This window comes from Ambystoma mexicanum, chromosome 12 (genome assembly GCF_040938575.1).
Source record: "Ambystoma mexicanum isolate Mex_15411 chromosome 12, UKY_AmexF1_1, whole genome shotgun sequence".
NCBI classification, from domain to species: Eukaryota; Metazoa; Chordata; class Amphibia; order Caudata; family Ambystomatidae; genus Ambystoma; species Ambystoma mexicanum.
The window spans coordinates 1,063,301,491-1,063,318,489 of NC_090936.1; the positions used below are offsets into that span (position 1 = coordinate 1,063,301,491).

The following is a 16,999-nucleotide window of genomic DNA, read 5'->3' on the forward strand; positions in this document are numbered from 1 at the left end:
TCCTCTTGCAGGAAATTTTGGACCTGCTAGAGAAAGGTGCCATAGAACCGGTACCTGTAGCGGAGAGGAACAAGGGCTGGTACTCCCTTTACTTTCTCATTCCAAAGAAAGACGGAGGACTGAGACCCATCTTGGACTTGCGAGAATTGAACAAATTCCTCAGAAAGGACAAATTCAAGATGGTCACTCTTTCTCAGATCCTCCAGACCCTTCAGTTCCAGGACTGGTTGGTATCTCTGGACCTTCAGGATGCTTATTTCCATGTGCCTATCCATCTCAAACACAGGAAATACCTGAGGTTCGCAATTGGCAACTCTCACTATCAATTTCGAGTGCTGCCATTTGGGCTGACCTCCGCCCCGAGGGTCTTCACCAAGTTAATGTCGGTAGTGGCGGCAAGTCTAAGGAGGGAAGGGATTCATGTCTACCCCTACCTGGATGATTGGTTGATCAGGGCTGTCTCTTCGGAACAAGCTCAGATCCAACTAAATCATGTGTGCCACTCCCTTCACAAACTGGGCTTCTCCCTCAGTTTAAAGAAGTCACAAATGATACCATTGCAGAGACTCCAGTTCATAGGAGCGATCCTGGACACTTCCCTGGGAAAAGCCTCGCCACCAGAGGTGAGGGCTCAAGATATTCTACAGATGGATTACCAAGTTTCAAAATGCCCAACGTCTCCCAGCCTTCGACTTTTTGAGGTTGCTAGGCCTCATGGCATCCTGCATTTTCCTAATGCCAGAGGCTCGCCTGAGAATGAGATCCCTCCACTGGGCACTGAGGACTCAGTGGTCACAATTCTCAGGGAGAATGACAGATCTTCTTCAGGTTCCCGACAGGGTGGCTCGAGACCTTCAGTGGTGGGCCTGTCAGGAGAACATTCTGAAAGGAGAACATTTTTGGCAACCCTGGCCGGAGATAACAGTAGTCACGGATGCCTCACTCACGGGGTGGGGAGCCCACGCCAACGACTTGACCATCAGCGGTCATTGGTCTCCATCGGAGTCCAGACTACATATCAACCTGTTAGAGCTGAGAGCCATCAGACTTGCGCTGAAGGCGTTCCTGCCAGCTGTACAAGGGAAAAACGTCCTGATAATGATGGACAACACAGTGGCCATGCATTACCTCAACAAAAGAGGAGGCGTAGGATCACTACCCCTGTGCAGAGAGGCGATGCAGCTCTGGTTTTGGGCAATCCAAGAAGGAATCTCTCTATCGGCCGTTCATTTAGCCGGAGAGAAGAACTTGACAGCGGACGCTCTGAGCAGGCAGAGCACAGTCTCCCACGAGTGGGAACTAGCTCAGGAAGTCCTTCAAGAGATCTTCGCCCTTTGGGGAACCCCTCAGGTGGATCTGTTCGCCACCAGCGTCAACAGGAAATGCGATCTGTTCTGCTCAAGGGAATTTCCCCCGAGAGGAGCTCTGGGAGACGCGTTCATAGTGGACTGGGAGTTTCCGCTTCTGTACGCATTCCCACCGGTCCCTGTCATTCCTCAAATGATCAGGAGGTTGAGAAGATTCCGGAGAACCATGATCCTAATTGCCCCGGATTGGGCCAGGAGAACGTGGTACCCGGACCTTCTAGACTTGTCCATCTGCCCTCCAATTCGACTTCCACTCAGAGAGAACCTACTCTCACAGAAGGGAGGTCAGGTTCTCCATCCAGACATCAAAACCCTCAACCTTCACGCTTAGCTTCAGAAAGGTTGAGGTACAAGGATTGGGACCTCCCTGATGATGTTATGGAGGTGTTGCTTTCGGCAAGGAGGCCAGCAACAAAGTCTTTATACCGCTGCCGTTGGAACAGATTTTGCAGCTGGTGTAGAGAACAGAATATCGACCCTTTTTCATGTGGTACACCAATGGTTTTGTCCTTCCTTCTATATTTGGCGAATTCAGGCCTTCAAGTTGGCACCATTAAGGGCTATCTCGCAGCGCTATCCATCTTTAAGCGCACTGCGGAAGAACCATCCTCTTTCAAATTACCCTTGGTAATACAGTTTCTAAAGGGGTTAACCAATGTTTATCCCCCAAGACCATTCCAAGTTCCCCTATGGGATTTAAACTTAGTACTAACTTTCCTGATGGGCACACCTTTCGAACCACTCCATTCTTGTTCGTTAAGATTCCTTACCCTTAAAACTGTTTTATTAATAGCACTTACATCTGCTAGAAAGGTGAGCGAATTACAAGCTCTTTCTTGTAAACCCCCTCACACAATATTTCACAAAGACAAAGTTGTCCTACAAGTGAAGCCTAATTTCCTCCCAAAGGTGGTTTCTGAATTCCATATCACTCAGAAGATTACCCCACCATCGTTCTATCCTCCTCCTCACCCGGGGAAAGAGGAAGAGAGGTTACACAGGCTAGACCCTAGAAGGGCTTTTACATCAGTAGACTAGCCAGGATAAGACAGGCAGACCAGCTGTTTGTAGGTTACGCAGGTCACAAGCTGGCGTTACCAATAACTAAGCAGACCATTTCCAGATGGATCATTCTAGCCATTCTGGAATGTTATAAACTGGCAGGGAAAGAGCCCCCTCAAAACCTTAGGGCTCATTCGACCAGAGGTATTGCAGCTTCATCGGCCCTCAAAAGAGGCGTACCGGTTAAAGACATCTGTGCGGCCGCTACATGGTCGTCTGTCCATACCTTTTACACGTTTTTACAATTTGGATTCCTCCTCCAGTCAAGAGACTAGGTTTTGAAGGGCTGTACTGCATTCTATTCATCAATAGAAGACAGCGTGAAGTCAGTACTCCCTCCTCCAATAATAGAATACTGCTATGGGAGCCTATCTAAGATGAGGAATACGTCGGAGGACACAATCCCTTCGAAGAACAAGTTACTTCTTACCTTGTAACGTTCTTTCGACGGGATGTTCCTCCGACGTATTCCTCATCGACCCTCCCATCCATCCCCGCAGTTCTTCTTCCCGTGTTGTTGCAGCTTACGCTCCTTCAGGGTGATTAGTCTAGTCCAGAAAGTATTATTGTGGGCTACAAAACGGAACTGATCAACGGACGCTGCGCGCAGCCTTTATAGGCAGGATGACGTCGACGTCGATACGGCGGCTGTCGAGGGACATCGACTCGGAGGACGTCGACGCGCAGCGCCCTCTAGAGAAAAATTTTCCGAAGCCAGCAGAGCTGGAAGGAGATATCTAAGATGAGGAATACGTCGGAGGAACATCCCGACGAAAGAACGTTACAAGGTAAGAAGTAACTTGTTCGTCTGTAGTACATATCCAGGAAATTACAGGTTTGTGCCAATGTAACAACATTGGTGTTTGTCTGCTGAATGTACACATTGCAAATCTATTGATAGTTGCTTTTTAATTGTCAAAAAGCATTTGCTGCCCAAAAACATAAAGCGAGAAGTAAGGGTAGGTCTTCTGGAAATCTGTTTTTGTTTTAATATTATGTTGGTACTGGGTGTTTTTACGTTGCGGTTTGTGATGAAACTAGGCATTTTCCCCCCTTTTTTAGGATAACTGAATCTGGGTGTTTTTACGTTGCTATTTGTGATGAAACTAGCCCTTTTTCACCTTTTTGGGAATATTGAATCTGGGTGTTGTACAGTGCGCCCCTCTCCACCCCCATGTCTTCTGTCCGCACTGCTCCTGCTTTCCTCTGTGGTTGCCTGCTTGTTTGCCTCCTTCTGGGTGAACCCTCCCCTCTGTTACCTGCTGTGGTGCTTGGCTTTGGGCTGTGCTTCTTTCCTCCCTCACACTCCCTTCTTGCACTCTCCATGGTGCTCTCAATCTCTCCCATCTTCTCTAACTGCTACTCTATCTCCTACCCTATCCCTCTCACTAAGTCTGGTAGGAAAAAGTTTGAGAGTTATCCTTGTCTCCTACCCTGGCATCCCCCCCTCTGTCGTTTCCTCACCAGATCTATGGCCGCCTCATATGGTCTTGGCTCTCTCTCCTACCTCGTCCTCTCCCATTAATGGTGGCACTCGGTGGGAGGTCCTCTTGGCCTCCTTCCACTCCTCCAAGACCATCATTAATGTCTATCTGAATGGCACCGTCTTGCTCCGGAGCCCTCAGCCAATCTCCTCCTTTTCGATATGTGTCTCCTGCGTATTATCAACTTCCTTCCTTCTCCCGCTACTCCTACTAGCACCTCTCTAGCTCTTCTGCCACCTCCTTTTGCCGCCTCTCTAGCACCTTCCTCCTCCTCTCTGGATACTATTCCACCTCCTGCTACTGCCTCTGCCCACTCTCGAGCCCCTCTACCTCTTCTGCTGTGTGTACCTCAAGCCTGTACCCCACCCCAGAGGTTTTTCAAATGTGGCAACCTGCTCCACGTCGCTCCTTTCAACTCGATATGCTGTCAAACGCTCCTCTGACATTTGCCACCTCCTCGTAGAACTTGACCTGGATGTCCTTGCTCTCATTGAGGCATGGTTCACGGCCAGCTCTTTCATGGGCTTTGACACTCTCCTCCCTGATGGCTACAAGATCCTCTCTGAGCCCAGAACCAACTGACCCAGAGGTGGAAAAGCTCTGATCTTTCCGGAGTGGGTCCCTGCTTCTGTCATCCCTGCGCAGGCCTACTCCTCCTGGTCTGCAGGCTCTGTCTCTCCTGGCCTCTCTCTGACTGTGAATTTATTGAGGTGAGTGAGCACAACCAATAATTAGTAACTTCTTCTTCTGAAATTTCAGGTAAATCTCAAACATTCAGGGTGCAAACCCGCTGTAAATAGTGCCTCCGTGGAATAGCACTGCGAGCGACAATGTTCAAAGACCTTGGCTGTGAGGCCAGCGGTGCGGGCTGCACTCCTATATCCACTAATGTGTGGCTTCTTAAAGTGGGTAATACATTTTGTGTCCCAGATATAAGGAATCTCAAACTCAGTATTTGTCTCTAATATGGTTGAGTTTTATTCAAACAATTCTGCATTTGATATACTTTCTCCATGCAGGTGCTTATTGGGATGGCCAATGCATTTCGGAATAAACTTGCTTCATCTGGGCCTAGTAATAGTCATTTGAGACACAAATTCAAATTCCAACATTACCAAAATAACGCCATGTTCAAACAACAGTATAACGACCATAGTTCACAAGTCCAATATGCACATCAATAATGTCAACCACATTCGTTCCATCCAAATTGTCATGTGCATTTGTCCAATTCATCAATGTATCCATATGTATGTTAAATACAGGCGTGCCACCATTTTAAAACCCACTAGTGAAAAGGACGTGTGTAGAAAATGGTATACATACGGGTATGATATGTGTTGGATGATGAAGAGCGCGTAGCAATAAAAACAAAAAAAGAAGGAAAATGAGAATTAATCCTCACTAAGGTGTGAAAAATACAAATAAACGTGAAGGATGGGATAAAGACTGACCTTGTGTCCCTGTAGCCAAATGGTACCTGCAAAATGGCTGGGTGATCTCTTAGCGAGATATAATGCGATTGTGTGCTCAAGAATGGGTTCCCCATGAGAATCTGTAACCATATATACACGGAATGTTAAAACCTTTGTTGGAAGTTCTAATAAACTACTAAATCTAACCTAAGGCCCTAGTTTACCTGGTGTGATGCGAGGGTTCGCCTCAGCTCTCTGTGAAACCGCAGGACGCGCGTTTCACTCGGAGCCATTCTGTTGTAGTGCGTCACCATGGGAACGCCATGTAGCAGGGTGGGGCGAAATGAAGAAAAAACGTGGCGGCCATATTTGAGTGCTAGAAAAACCTATACACAGACATTGCTACGTGTAAGTAGTCGTGTCAATAACTGGCACTGTGTACCAAAAAGTTTAATATACCGCACTAGTGATGATGAGTAACAGAATATAAATAAAATAAAAGAATAAATGAAAACATGCGGCATCAAACATACATGTGTTAAAGATGATGGTATTGTAATCTAAAATATTCATGTTACTGTGCCTATATAAAAAGGAATAAGGATGTTCACACTACTTCAACATTATCATGCTTCCTTATTAACAACCTTAAAACGATGTACGGACATCTTATTCAATGTTACGCTAGTCAATGCGTTGCGGCCCGGATTCGCGGGATGCTAATGCTGTAGACAAAGCGTTCTAAGTAAGTCAAGGGATGATGCTTACGTGTCTGAAAAATTACCGTACTTAGTGAACACAAGTAGAGTACTTTATAGATACTCTGTCCTTGTATATTCACATCATGATGCGGCAAATGTTGTTAACGGCAAATAGGTAGCGTAAATAAAGGATCAAAACATCAATAGTGATGTTTATAGAACTGGACTCATGGATAAATCCAATCTTTTACCAAAGACACTGATGATTAATCAGTGCCTTTACCACTCGTTTGGTTACAACCAGTGTACTGCTGAGGATTCATATATCGGGTAGCATAATGTTATATGCCAGTAATCATTCCAATATATTTCTATCCAAGAAGTAAATGCTAACAGCATTAATCCATATTCATGCAATTTGCCAACTTCAACTTATATACATTCTTTTACGTATTACATGGGCATCTATCATCATACTTAAAACCATTATTATCCTAATGCCTGTGTTCATCAAAATTGCTGTTGGTTGGAAACATCTCATTCAAGGAAACCTTTACTACATAAGTGATAGTGATACATAAAGTAGTATTGTGCCATATATCCAAACACCAATATCACTTGTTACAATGACCGTTAGGACAGTAGTGCATACATAAGCAGAATAGAGGCCTGAACTAAGACACACACACTAAAAATATATCAATGGCACCAAATGTGGCGCAATCCCGGATGGAGATATTCAGGGTATGATGGTGAAAAAATGTGGTTGAAGCATTACCTTGTGCCATCACATGGACTTTCTATACAGTAAAAATCATAACATCTCAGAAGAAATCATCATCATAAAAAACAGCTCAAATCAAACTCCTCATTGATCCCATCGGGAGCTAATGCATCTAATTTGTCAATCCAAAAGGCCTCCTGTTGGGCCCTCCATTTCTTCATGTCTTTGTTGTGTTTTCTGGTAGATTGTACCTCAAGTACCGCAAATCTCAATTGTCAGAGTGTCCATTCGCCTTAAAATGTCTAGCTACAGCTGAGGTCATGTTGCTATTGCGAATACAGGATTTATGTTAATTTATCCTTGCCCGTATTTTCCGTGCTGTTTCTCCTACATAGTAGATACCACATGGGCACCTGATAGCGTAAATGACATTTTCTGACAAGCAGGTCGCATGGTACCTAAGTTTAATTTTTGCTCCAGTTTTGGGGTGCATTATGGTGTTACCCTTCATCACATATTGCAATTACTGCAACTCATACAGGGGTAGGTACCAGGGTGCTTGTCTGGTTTCCTATTAGAATTCTTGCCTTTTGTGTTCACCAACATGTTGCGTAAGTTATTACTTCTTTTGTAGGCTAAAGTAGGTGGTTGTGGGAACAAATCTTTAATCTGGACATCACTTGTCAATATATTCCATCTGTCCCGAATTATCTCCTTTATTTTGTTACTTTGTATGGCATATGTAGTAATAAAGACTAGTTCAGGATTACTAGCATACTAGGTGCAAGCTTCTCTTTCTTTCTCTTTCTTTCTCTCCCCATTCTACCCTCTAGTCCGTCTCCTCAGACATCCCTCTCTATAACCCTCTATCTTGGACTGACCACTTCCTGCTTTCCTCTCATCTGAAACTCTGCCCCTCAGGCTAAAGCCACCCCAGTACTGCCACCTACCTTCTCAGTCATTTGGCCCATGAAGAGTGTGTCATCGCATGCCTTTGCCACTACTTTCTCTGCTCCTTCCACTCCTGCGGCTGACTCACACTGCGGCACAGCACATCTCCAACACTCTGGACATCCTTGCCCCTGTCATGAGAATCTGTCTGAAGCCTACTTCCAAGTGCAACTCCTCGCTGCACTGAAACGCAAGTGCAGGGTGACTGAGAGGAATTGAAGGGCTTTGGGCACATCCTTTGAGAAACTGGCCTGCCGCCTGCTCCAAAGGCAATGTAGACTCTGTTCTGTCCAAGAAGAGAATCCACAACCAAGCCTGCGTCTCTGCGGCCTCTAACAACATGGCTGAACTCTTTAAAATCTGTAAGAAGCTGACTAATCCTTCTGCAGTCTCCACCTCTCCTGATCCCTCCCAGGCCCTCTGTCCGGCTCTGGCTTCTCCCTTCACCACTAAAACTCAGGACATCCTGTTCTCGCTCTACTCCTCCACTCCCCCTCTCGGCCCCTTCTGGCTGCTTCTCCCACTCCTCTTTCTATCAGATAACACCTGATGACCTTTCTAGACAAGTCCAATCTATGAAAGTGTTGTTCTAACAGGTGCTTCCCTGCTCCTCCCAGAACCATCATGGATCACATTGGCGCCCTTGTTCCAGCCTTGGCTTACTTTTGCAATCACTCTTTTGCCACTGTATCTTCCCCTCTCTCCTCAAGCACTCCCTTGTGCACCCCTCCTTTATAAAGCCTTCTGCCAATCCTTCCTGTCCGACAAACTACCGCCCTATCTCTATCACTCCTTTCCTGGGCAAACTTCTGGAAAATGGCCATCTCCCAGCTTACTCTCCACACTGAATCTGTTGATTGTCTCCATGACCATCAGTCTGTCTCCAGAGCAGCCAGAGGCATGGCAATTGCTCTTCTGAACACCCGTGAAGATCTGCTCTCTAATCTTGACACTAGCCTTCCTTCTGTCCTCATCCACCTTGACCTTTCCTCTGCTTTCGACACAATCACGCCATCCTGGTCAATCGACTCTGCGAGAACCTGGGCATCATGGATCAGGCCCTGGAGTGGTTGACCTACTTCTGGACCGACTCTCCCAGGTCCAACTTGGGTTCTTTCTCTCCACCACCTCTCTCTCCATGTGTGGTGGCCCCAGGGCTCTATCCTCTCGCTCTGGATATTCAATATCTACTTTGCCCTTTTGGCCCACCTGATCGCTACCTTCTTCTCGAACGTTCAATGTAATACGGATGACACTTGGCTCTCTTTCTGGCTCCCCTCAGCCTCCTCTCCTCTCTTGCTCATTCCTTACGGTCTATCCGCAATTCAGAATTGGTGCGCCTCCAACAATCTCTGCCTTAATGCCTATAAGACTGAGATCCTTCTCATTGGGACCCCCACTCCCGCTTTCCCTCTCTCTCTGGCTGCCCTCCTTGGGCCCTCTTCCTTCACCTTCCTGTGAGGCAGAAAACCTTGGTGTCCTATTGGACTCCACTCTCTCCTTCTCTCCTCACATAACAGACCTTGCCAAGAAGGCCCAATACCAGCTGCACCTCCTCAGAGGTATTCTTCCTTTTCTCACTTTCCACCCAGAAGCTCCCAGTCTCCAGAGCCCTGGTTCTCTCTAGGCTGGACTACAGCAACAGCCTCTTTCTCAATCTGCCTTCCTCTACTCTCTGCCCTCTTCAACTAATCCACAACAGGACTGCAAGACTTCTCGTTGGCCTCAAGCCCAGAAACTGTATTTCGAAGGGATTGTGTCCTCCGACGTATTCCTTATCTTTGATATCCATTCCAGCTTGCTGGTCTCAGAATTTTTTTTCAGTAGAGGGCGCTGCGCGTCGACGTCCCTCGAGTCGGTGTCCCTCGACAGCCTCCGTATGGGCGCCGACGTCATCATGAGTATAACTAGACTTGCTCAGCGTCCGTTGCTCGGTTCCGTTTTTCCGCGATTCGTGGGCTGCGGAAACTTAACGCTTTGTTCCTTTCTTCAGAAAAACCTTCTTATTCTTCTAAGATTATTAACTTTACACGATGGCTTCGTCATCCAAAACAACGACTCCACGGTCCGGTTTCAAGAAATGTGACTGTGGGAAGAAAATGTCTTTAACGGATCCTCACAGTATCTGTTTGTGGTGCCTGGAATCAGAGCATCACTGTTCGGAACGTGATGACTGTATGTCCATGGAGGCAAAAGCCTTGAAGGAGCGTAAGGGGAAGTTAGAAAGAGGTAAGGACTTTAAAACTTCTACTCCCTCGAAAGTTTCTTCGGCTGAGTCGAGACATTCGTCTCCTCGTCAACAAAAACATTCCCGTTCAAGATCTTGAAGCAGTTCTCATCAGTCTTCGAGATCAAAACACTCTAAGAGGCGTCGTAGATCTCACTCTTCCTCTTCTTCCCCAGAAAGGGTCACCTGCCCCACGAAACACAGCTCTCTGGCTAAGTGGGAGGAATTCTGAAAAAAAATGCTTAGCGTCTTCAAGAAAGCGGCCTCGACCCCCTCAGACGTCTACAGGTGATGCCCTGGTGAAAGTCCCAAAAAATCAAAACGATGCGAGTAGTTGAACCCGGCGAGAGAAAGTACTCGAGAGCGTGTGAACGTCGTGAACCCTTGAGTTAAAGCAATAAGACTGCGTCATTGACGCCGTTGTCGAAGATTCCTTCAACTCACAAATCTGCGTCATCGACCCCTTTGTCGAAGGACCCTTTGAATAAATCGGTTTCATCGACGCCGTCTTCAATGCCACTGTCGACCCTGATGAAAGACAAACCTACAACTGCCACTACGTCACAGGCAGTAGAGGTGTCGAAAGCCCCGAACATGACGTCGAGGGTGCCATCGACAATCTCGACGATGCCGAGTAGGATTCCGATTCTCTCGAGTGCATCAAGGTCTTTTCAAACTTTTTCAATGCCTTTTTCAGGATTGTCGAAGCCTATGACGTCCACGTCGACAACCTTGACGTTTTCTCAGGCAGTGACAACGAATTTGGCTCCTTCTTCTCTAGAAATGGGTTTTAAACCATATCCTAGGTCTGACTACTTTAGAGCCTTGTCCTTTATATATGAGGAAGGGGAGGACTCCGATAATGAGACCCTTTGGTCTGCAAAGGACTGAAATACCCATGCCAGAGGAGTTAATCTCTGAGGAGAACAGGTTAAAAGACCTTCAAGAGTTTCTACATGAGGCAAGTGGTTTAGATACTTTTCCAGAAGTAGAGTTTGCTAAACCAGACCCTGGAGAGCATGCTGAGACTCCTTATAGGATTCTGATGGCCAGAATAATTGAATTCATGGGGTGGACTACACCTACACCTTCTTTTCAGCAGGATGACCTTACTGATATTCTAGATAAAGGTCCACAGGAGGATCCTGTTGTTCCTTTTCATACTGCTCTGCAAAGAAAATTATCTGCTAATTGGGAAACTCCTGAAGTTATCCCTGCAGTAAATAAAAAACTTTCTGCTAAATACAGAGTATCAGGTTGAGATCCTGAATATCTGAGCAAGCATCCAACTCCTGAGAGTTTAGTTGTACAGGCAGCGACTTCATCTAACAGTAAGTCGGCATACCCTACCATCCCACAGGACCGAGATGATAAAAGATTTGATGCCATGTCAAAAAAAGTCTTTTCGGCATGTAGCATAGCGCTTAAGTCTATCAACGCCACTTGCACGCTAGCAAGATTCAGCCACACACTTTGGGAGTGTGCTTCATCTGCGGCTGACTGTCTCCCAGAAGGAGAAGAACGGGATGCATTCTTAAACATCTTCAGGGATGGAAAGGATGCAATGTGCGAGTCCCTACAAACGGGCGTTGATTCTGCTGACGGCATCAGCAGGGCCATGGCGGCAAGTACCACAATCTGCAGATTAATCTGCAGATTTGCGTGGTTGCGGAAGTCTGGTTTTGCTCCAGATGTACAAGCCAGACTTTTGAACATGCCCTTTGACGGCACTTCTCTATTTGGAAAGAAGGCTGATGACAACCTGGAGAGATTACAAACATCCAAGGCAGTAGCGAAATCCCTTGGGGCTGCAATCCGGCAGACTCCAAATCGCCCCTCTGGAGCCTCCTGGAGGGGTAGGTCCTTTCGATTTTACTCCGCATTCGGAAAAGGCAGAGGACAGCCAGCTCAAAGGGGCCAGAAACGATTCACCCCCGGTGGACACGTCAAAGGTACAAAAGCCGCAGCGGCAGGTGCTGCTTTATCCTCAGCATCCGCGTCAGCCCCTTTGACGTCTCCCCTTACAAGACACCAGTAGGGGGCAGGTTAACTCAACATCTGGCAGAATGGCAGGCTATTATGTCAGATGCATTGGAGACAGTTGGCCAAGGTTACTGCCTGCCCTTCCTACGCACTGCTCAGTCATCCACCAGGGAACAACTCTTTGAAGCTTCCAGACCCGCTCCTTATGCAGGAGAAGGGTGCCATAGAACCGGTACCCATAGCGGAGAGGAACAAGGGTTTGTATTCCCCCTACTTCCTAGTACCAAAGAAAGACGGAGGACTGAGACCCATCTTGGACTTGCGTGAATTGAACAAATTCCTCAGAAAAGACAAGTTCAAGATGATAACTCTTTCTCAGATCCTTCAGGCCCTCCAGCTTCAGGACTGGATGGTATCTCTAGACCTGCAGGATGCTTATTTCCATGTGCCAATCCATCTCAAACACAGGAAATACCTGAGGTTCACAATTGACAACTCTCACTATCAATTTCTAGTTCTGTCATTTGGGCTGACCTCCGCCCAAGGGTCTTTACCAAGCTAATGTTGGTGGTGGCTGCAAGTCTAAGGAGGGAAGGGATCCACGTCTACCCCTACCTGGACGACTGATTGATCAGAGCAGTATCTCCGGAACAAGCTCAGATCCATCTAGATTATGTCTGCCACTTCCTTCACAGGCTGGGCTTCTCCCTAAACTCAAAGAAGTCACAGATGATACCTTCACAGAGACTCCAGTTCATTGGAGCAGCCCTGGACACTTCCTGGGGAAAAGCCTCGCCACCAGAGGTGAGGGCTCAAGATATTCTACAGATGGTCACCAAGTTTCAAAATGCCCAACATCTACCAGCCTTTGACTTTTTGAGGTTGCTTGGCCTCATGGCATCCTGCATCTTCCTAGTGCCACAGGCTCTTCTGAGAATGAGATCCCTCCAGTACATGGTACCCGGACCTTCTAGACATGTCCATCTGTCCTCCAATTCGTCTTCCGCAAAGAGGATCTTCTCTCGCAGAAGGGGCTCAGGTTCTCCATCCAGACATCAGAACCCTCAACCTTCACGCTTGGTTTCTGAGAGGTTGAGATACAAGGATTGGGATCTCCCGGATGATGTCATGGAGGTGTTGCTTTCAGGTAGAAGGTAGAAGGCTAGCAACAAAGACTTTATACCGCTGCCGTTGGAAAAATGTTGCAGCTGGTGTAGAGAAAAGAATAATGAACCCTTTTCATGTAATACACCGATGGTGTTATCTTTCTTGCTTTACTTATCAAATTCAGATCTCCAAATTGGTACGATCAAGGGCTAACTTGCAGCGCTGTCTATCTTTAAGCGTACTGCTGATGAGCTTTCATATTTCAAACTACCTGTAGTAATCCAATTTCTGAAAGGGTCAACAAATATCTATCCACCAAAACCTTTTCAGGTTCCTTTGTGGGACTTACATCTAGTCTTAAAGTTTCTGATGGGTACTCCTTTTGAACCACTTAATTCTTGTTCACTAAGGTTTCTCACTCTTAAAACAGTCTTTCTAGTAGCCTTAACTTCTGCTAGAAGAGTGAGCGAATTACAAGCTCTATCTTGCAAACCTCTCATACAATCTCTCATAAAGACAAGGTTGTCTTACAAGTGAAGCCCAATTTTCTCCCAAAGGTGGTCTCTGAATTCCACATTACTCCGAAAATAACCTTACCTTTGTTCTATCCTCCTCCCCATCCAGGGAAAGAGGAAGAGAGATTACACAGGCTGGATCCAAGGCGTGCCTTGAGTTTTTACATTAGCAGACTTGCTAGGATAAGGCAAGCAGGCCAATTGTTTGTAGGATATGCAGGGCACAAATTAGGATTGCCAATCACAAAACAGACCATTTCAAGATGGATCATTTTAACCATTTTAGAATGCTACAAATTGGCAGGAAAAGAACCCCCTCAACATCTTAGGGCTCATTCAACCAGGGGTATCACAGCCTCTTCGGCTCTCCAAAGAGGGGTCCCAATAAAAGATAGATGTGCGGCTGCCACATGGTCGCCCGCACATGCTTTACCAAATTTTACAGCCTAGATTCCCCCTCTAGCTAGGAGACAAGATTTGGGAAAGCTGTGTTGCATTCTGTACATCTTTAAAGGGAAATATTTCATCTTTACTCCCACCTCCTCTTTATACTACTGCTATGGGAGTCTATCAAAGATGAGGAATACGTCGGAGGACACAATCCCTTCGAAGAAAAAGTTACTTGCCAAACTGATAACGTTCTTTCAATGGGATGTTCCTCTGACGTATTCGTTATCTCCCCTCCCTTCCATCCCTGCAGTAAAACTTCCCTTGTAGTTGCAGCTTATGCTCCTTCAAGGTCACTAACCAATTGATGCAAAGCAAATCTGAACTTCAAAACGGAACTGAGCAACGGATGCTGCGCAAGTCAATTTATACTCATGACGTCAGTGCTGATACGGAGGCTGTCGAGGGACACCGACGCGAGGGACGTTGACGCACAGTGCCCTCTACTGAAAAAATCTTCAGAGGCCAGCAAGATGAAATGGATAACATCAAAGATAAGGAATAGGTCGGAGGAACATACCATCGAAAAAACATTACCAGTTTGGTAAGTAACTTGTTCTTCTCCAGCCCTGAAATCTCCAACGGCTCCCGGTGGCTGCAAGGATCAAGTTCAAGACCCTTGCATTGTCCACAAAGCTTTCTGGGGCTGGGGCCAGTGCTCCCATTGCATCCAACTCTCTTCCAAAATACCTTCCTTTCCGAGCCCTTCGCTCAGCTACCTCCAACTCTCTAAGGGTCAGATGATTCTCCAGGCAGAGTGACATGGCCTCCCTGCCCCTCTCAAACTTGAGACGGACCACCTGAAGTTCCAGACGCAGCTCAAGACCTTCCTTTTCTCCACTGCTTTCTTTTTCTCTCCCACCCCTGCTAACCTACCTATCTGCTGTGCCGGCTGGTTGCCTGGCTACTCTGAGTCTCACTGGGTACTGGATCCTCCATGATCAGTGTCCCCTGCACTTCTTGTCCTCCCTCTCTCTCCTTCCTTGTCTTGTCTCGCCTTGAAACACTTGTGTATAGGCGCGTTATAAATGACACATATCATATATATCAACAAAACGCAAGACATTGGCTGTGTCAGGAGGCTTCACAACTTAGCAGCTGTGTCAAAATCGTGTCTGTTCCTCAGCCGAAGTTTTAGCAAGTAATCTGATATACAGGGGTTGTTGCAAGATCTTGAAGTACTAAGCTGTGTGAATAGAGATTTTTAAAATAGAAGCCAAATCCTCATGTTGCTTAATTCAATAAAGCTACCACTTCGAAATAGATGTGAAACCTAAAAGAGAGTAATACACTTTTGGGTAATGGGTGTAATGAAGGGAAATCTGGCTTAATCTAACAGCTTTTCCCACGTTAGTGGTAAAAATCATGTTTATGTCAAACACTTCCATTGAAGTTGGTGTAGAATGCAGTCTTGTTAGTAGTTGGGGCTGGTTGCAAGAAAAGCACAACATGTTTACCATGCAGGGTAGGCATTTGGGTCGCTCTGAATTACCATTGGAGATCAAAATGAAGATGATGGAGGTCAAAGATCAGTGAACTGTATGTTTCTCCCTTCCGTGTAATCGTCTGGAAAGGACTGCATGAAAAGCTATTTTCCAAATGCCTACAATATCTCAGTCCGAAAACTCTTGACAATGTATTGGTAATACCTGTCTCTGATTCGTTTGTTTGATCCGTACAGGAATCTTCCCAGAGACCCACCACCCCAGGTTCCTGCAGAAGGTCAGTTGATCAACTACAAATATACAGTGCTAATGACAGTAATCTAGTTGATCGTTCTCTGATTTGGGAAGTACGCCAGCATTGTTCCTCAGATTTCTTTGCATTTCGGAACTATGTAATGTATGTTTAACCTGCAGAAGGGAGGGAAACCTACTCACTGGTTGGATGCATTTAATCATCAAACATTAAATGGTTATCTTGACAGATCAAGTTAGGGGAAAGCCTACATTTTAGATACAAATCAGAACTTCACTAAGTTTGCTAGCTGGTTTTCTTAATTCCTTTTTTAGTCCGGGTTCAATCCACGGGTATATAGCAGTGCATTCTTCAAATCCATTCTGTTTGCGGATGTGACATTTAGTCCAGACCTCAATTTATTATGCTCCCAGTGTCTCTAAAAGGCCAGTGGTGGTTGACCAATCCTTTAAGTATGAGACCAATCGCCTGCAGTCTCAGAGAGCAGAACAATCTGGCGTGGGCCTGTATTCATGGAGGTAGAAATATTATTTTCACACAATAACTGTGCCAGAGGTTTCATCAAAGACTTATGTAATTATTTTAATCTTATTTTAATTATTTTAATCTTATTTCTTTGACAGCAAAAGATCAGAGGTGTTGAGACTTTTCAGGTGGGATTAAAACCTGTGATATTTTGCTGTCAAAGACTTGATTAAAGAAAGAAAAGGAGACGTATATGCTATGTTTGAATTAGAGACATTATATGCCCAGATTTGAAAAAGGCACAGGACGTGCCGAACCACGTGTCATCAAAAGGGCTTTCCTACGGGAGTTGAGAAATAGGATTAAAATAATTACATAAGTCTTTGATCAAACCACTGGCGCAGTTATTGTGTGAAAGTAATATTTCTTCATGCATACAACGGAGTTGGGGAACTGGTTCCTCCAACTTCTTTCACACACACGCGACATTCAATACACCAGAGGGTGAGACTTGGTTGCAGAGCACAAGAGGTTGATATCCTCAAACCCCATGAGATTTGCTGTATTCATGGAGGACCAGTCCAAGGAGTAATGTAAAGTGAAGAGGTGCTCAGTCTGCACCAAATGAAAAATTGATTCAGCGATTTCATACCCCGTATCACGAGATGAGCAGTGGCCTTTTTATGTTCTGGTTCAAACCTAGCCCAGGAGGAACCAGATGATCAAATGCGAATCAATGAGTTACTTATACAGCACCAGTGAACCAGAAGTACCTTTTTATAATACGAGCATTAGTTCAGGTACTTTATTGTGCCAATGTGCATGGAGCAGAGCGCATCCCAAGAAAGAATTA

At 45.9% G+C, this 16,999-nt stretch overlaps 1 protein-coding gene across 5 annotated transcripts in view; it reads left to right on the top strand.

The window, feature by feature from the left end:
• MEST (mesoderm specific transcript) overlaps positions 1-16,999 on the top strand; it is a 272,991-nt gene that overhangs the window by 151,516 nt on the left and 104,476 nt on the right. For all 5 annotated transcript variants that reach the window (XM_069629615.1, XM_069629618.1, XM_069629614.1 and 2 more), the window contains exon 7: positions 15,665-15,705. In XM_069629615.1, coding sequence (XP_069485716.1) covers positions 15,665-15,705 — 41 coding nt within the window. The remainder of the gene's footprint in view (positions 1-15,664; positions 15,706-16,999) is intronic.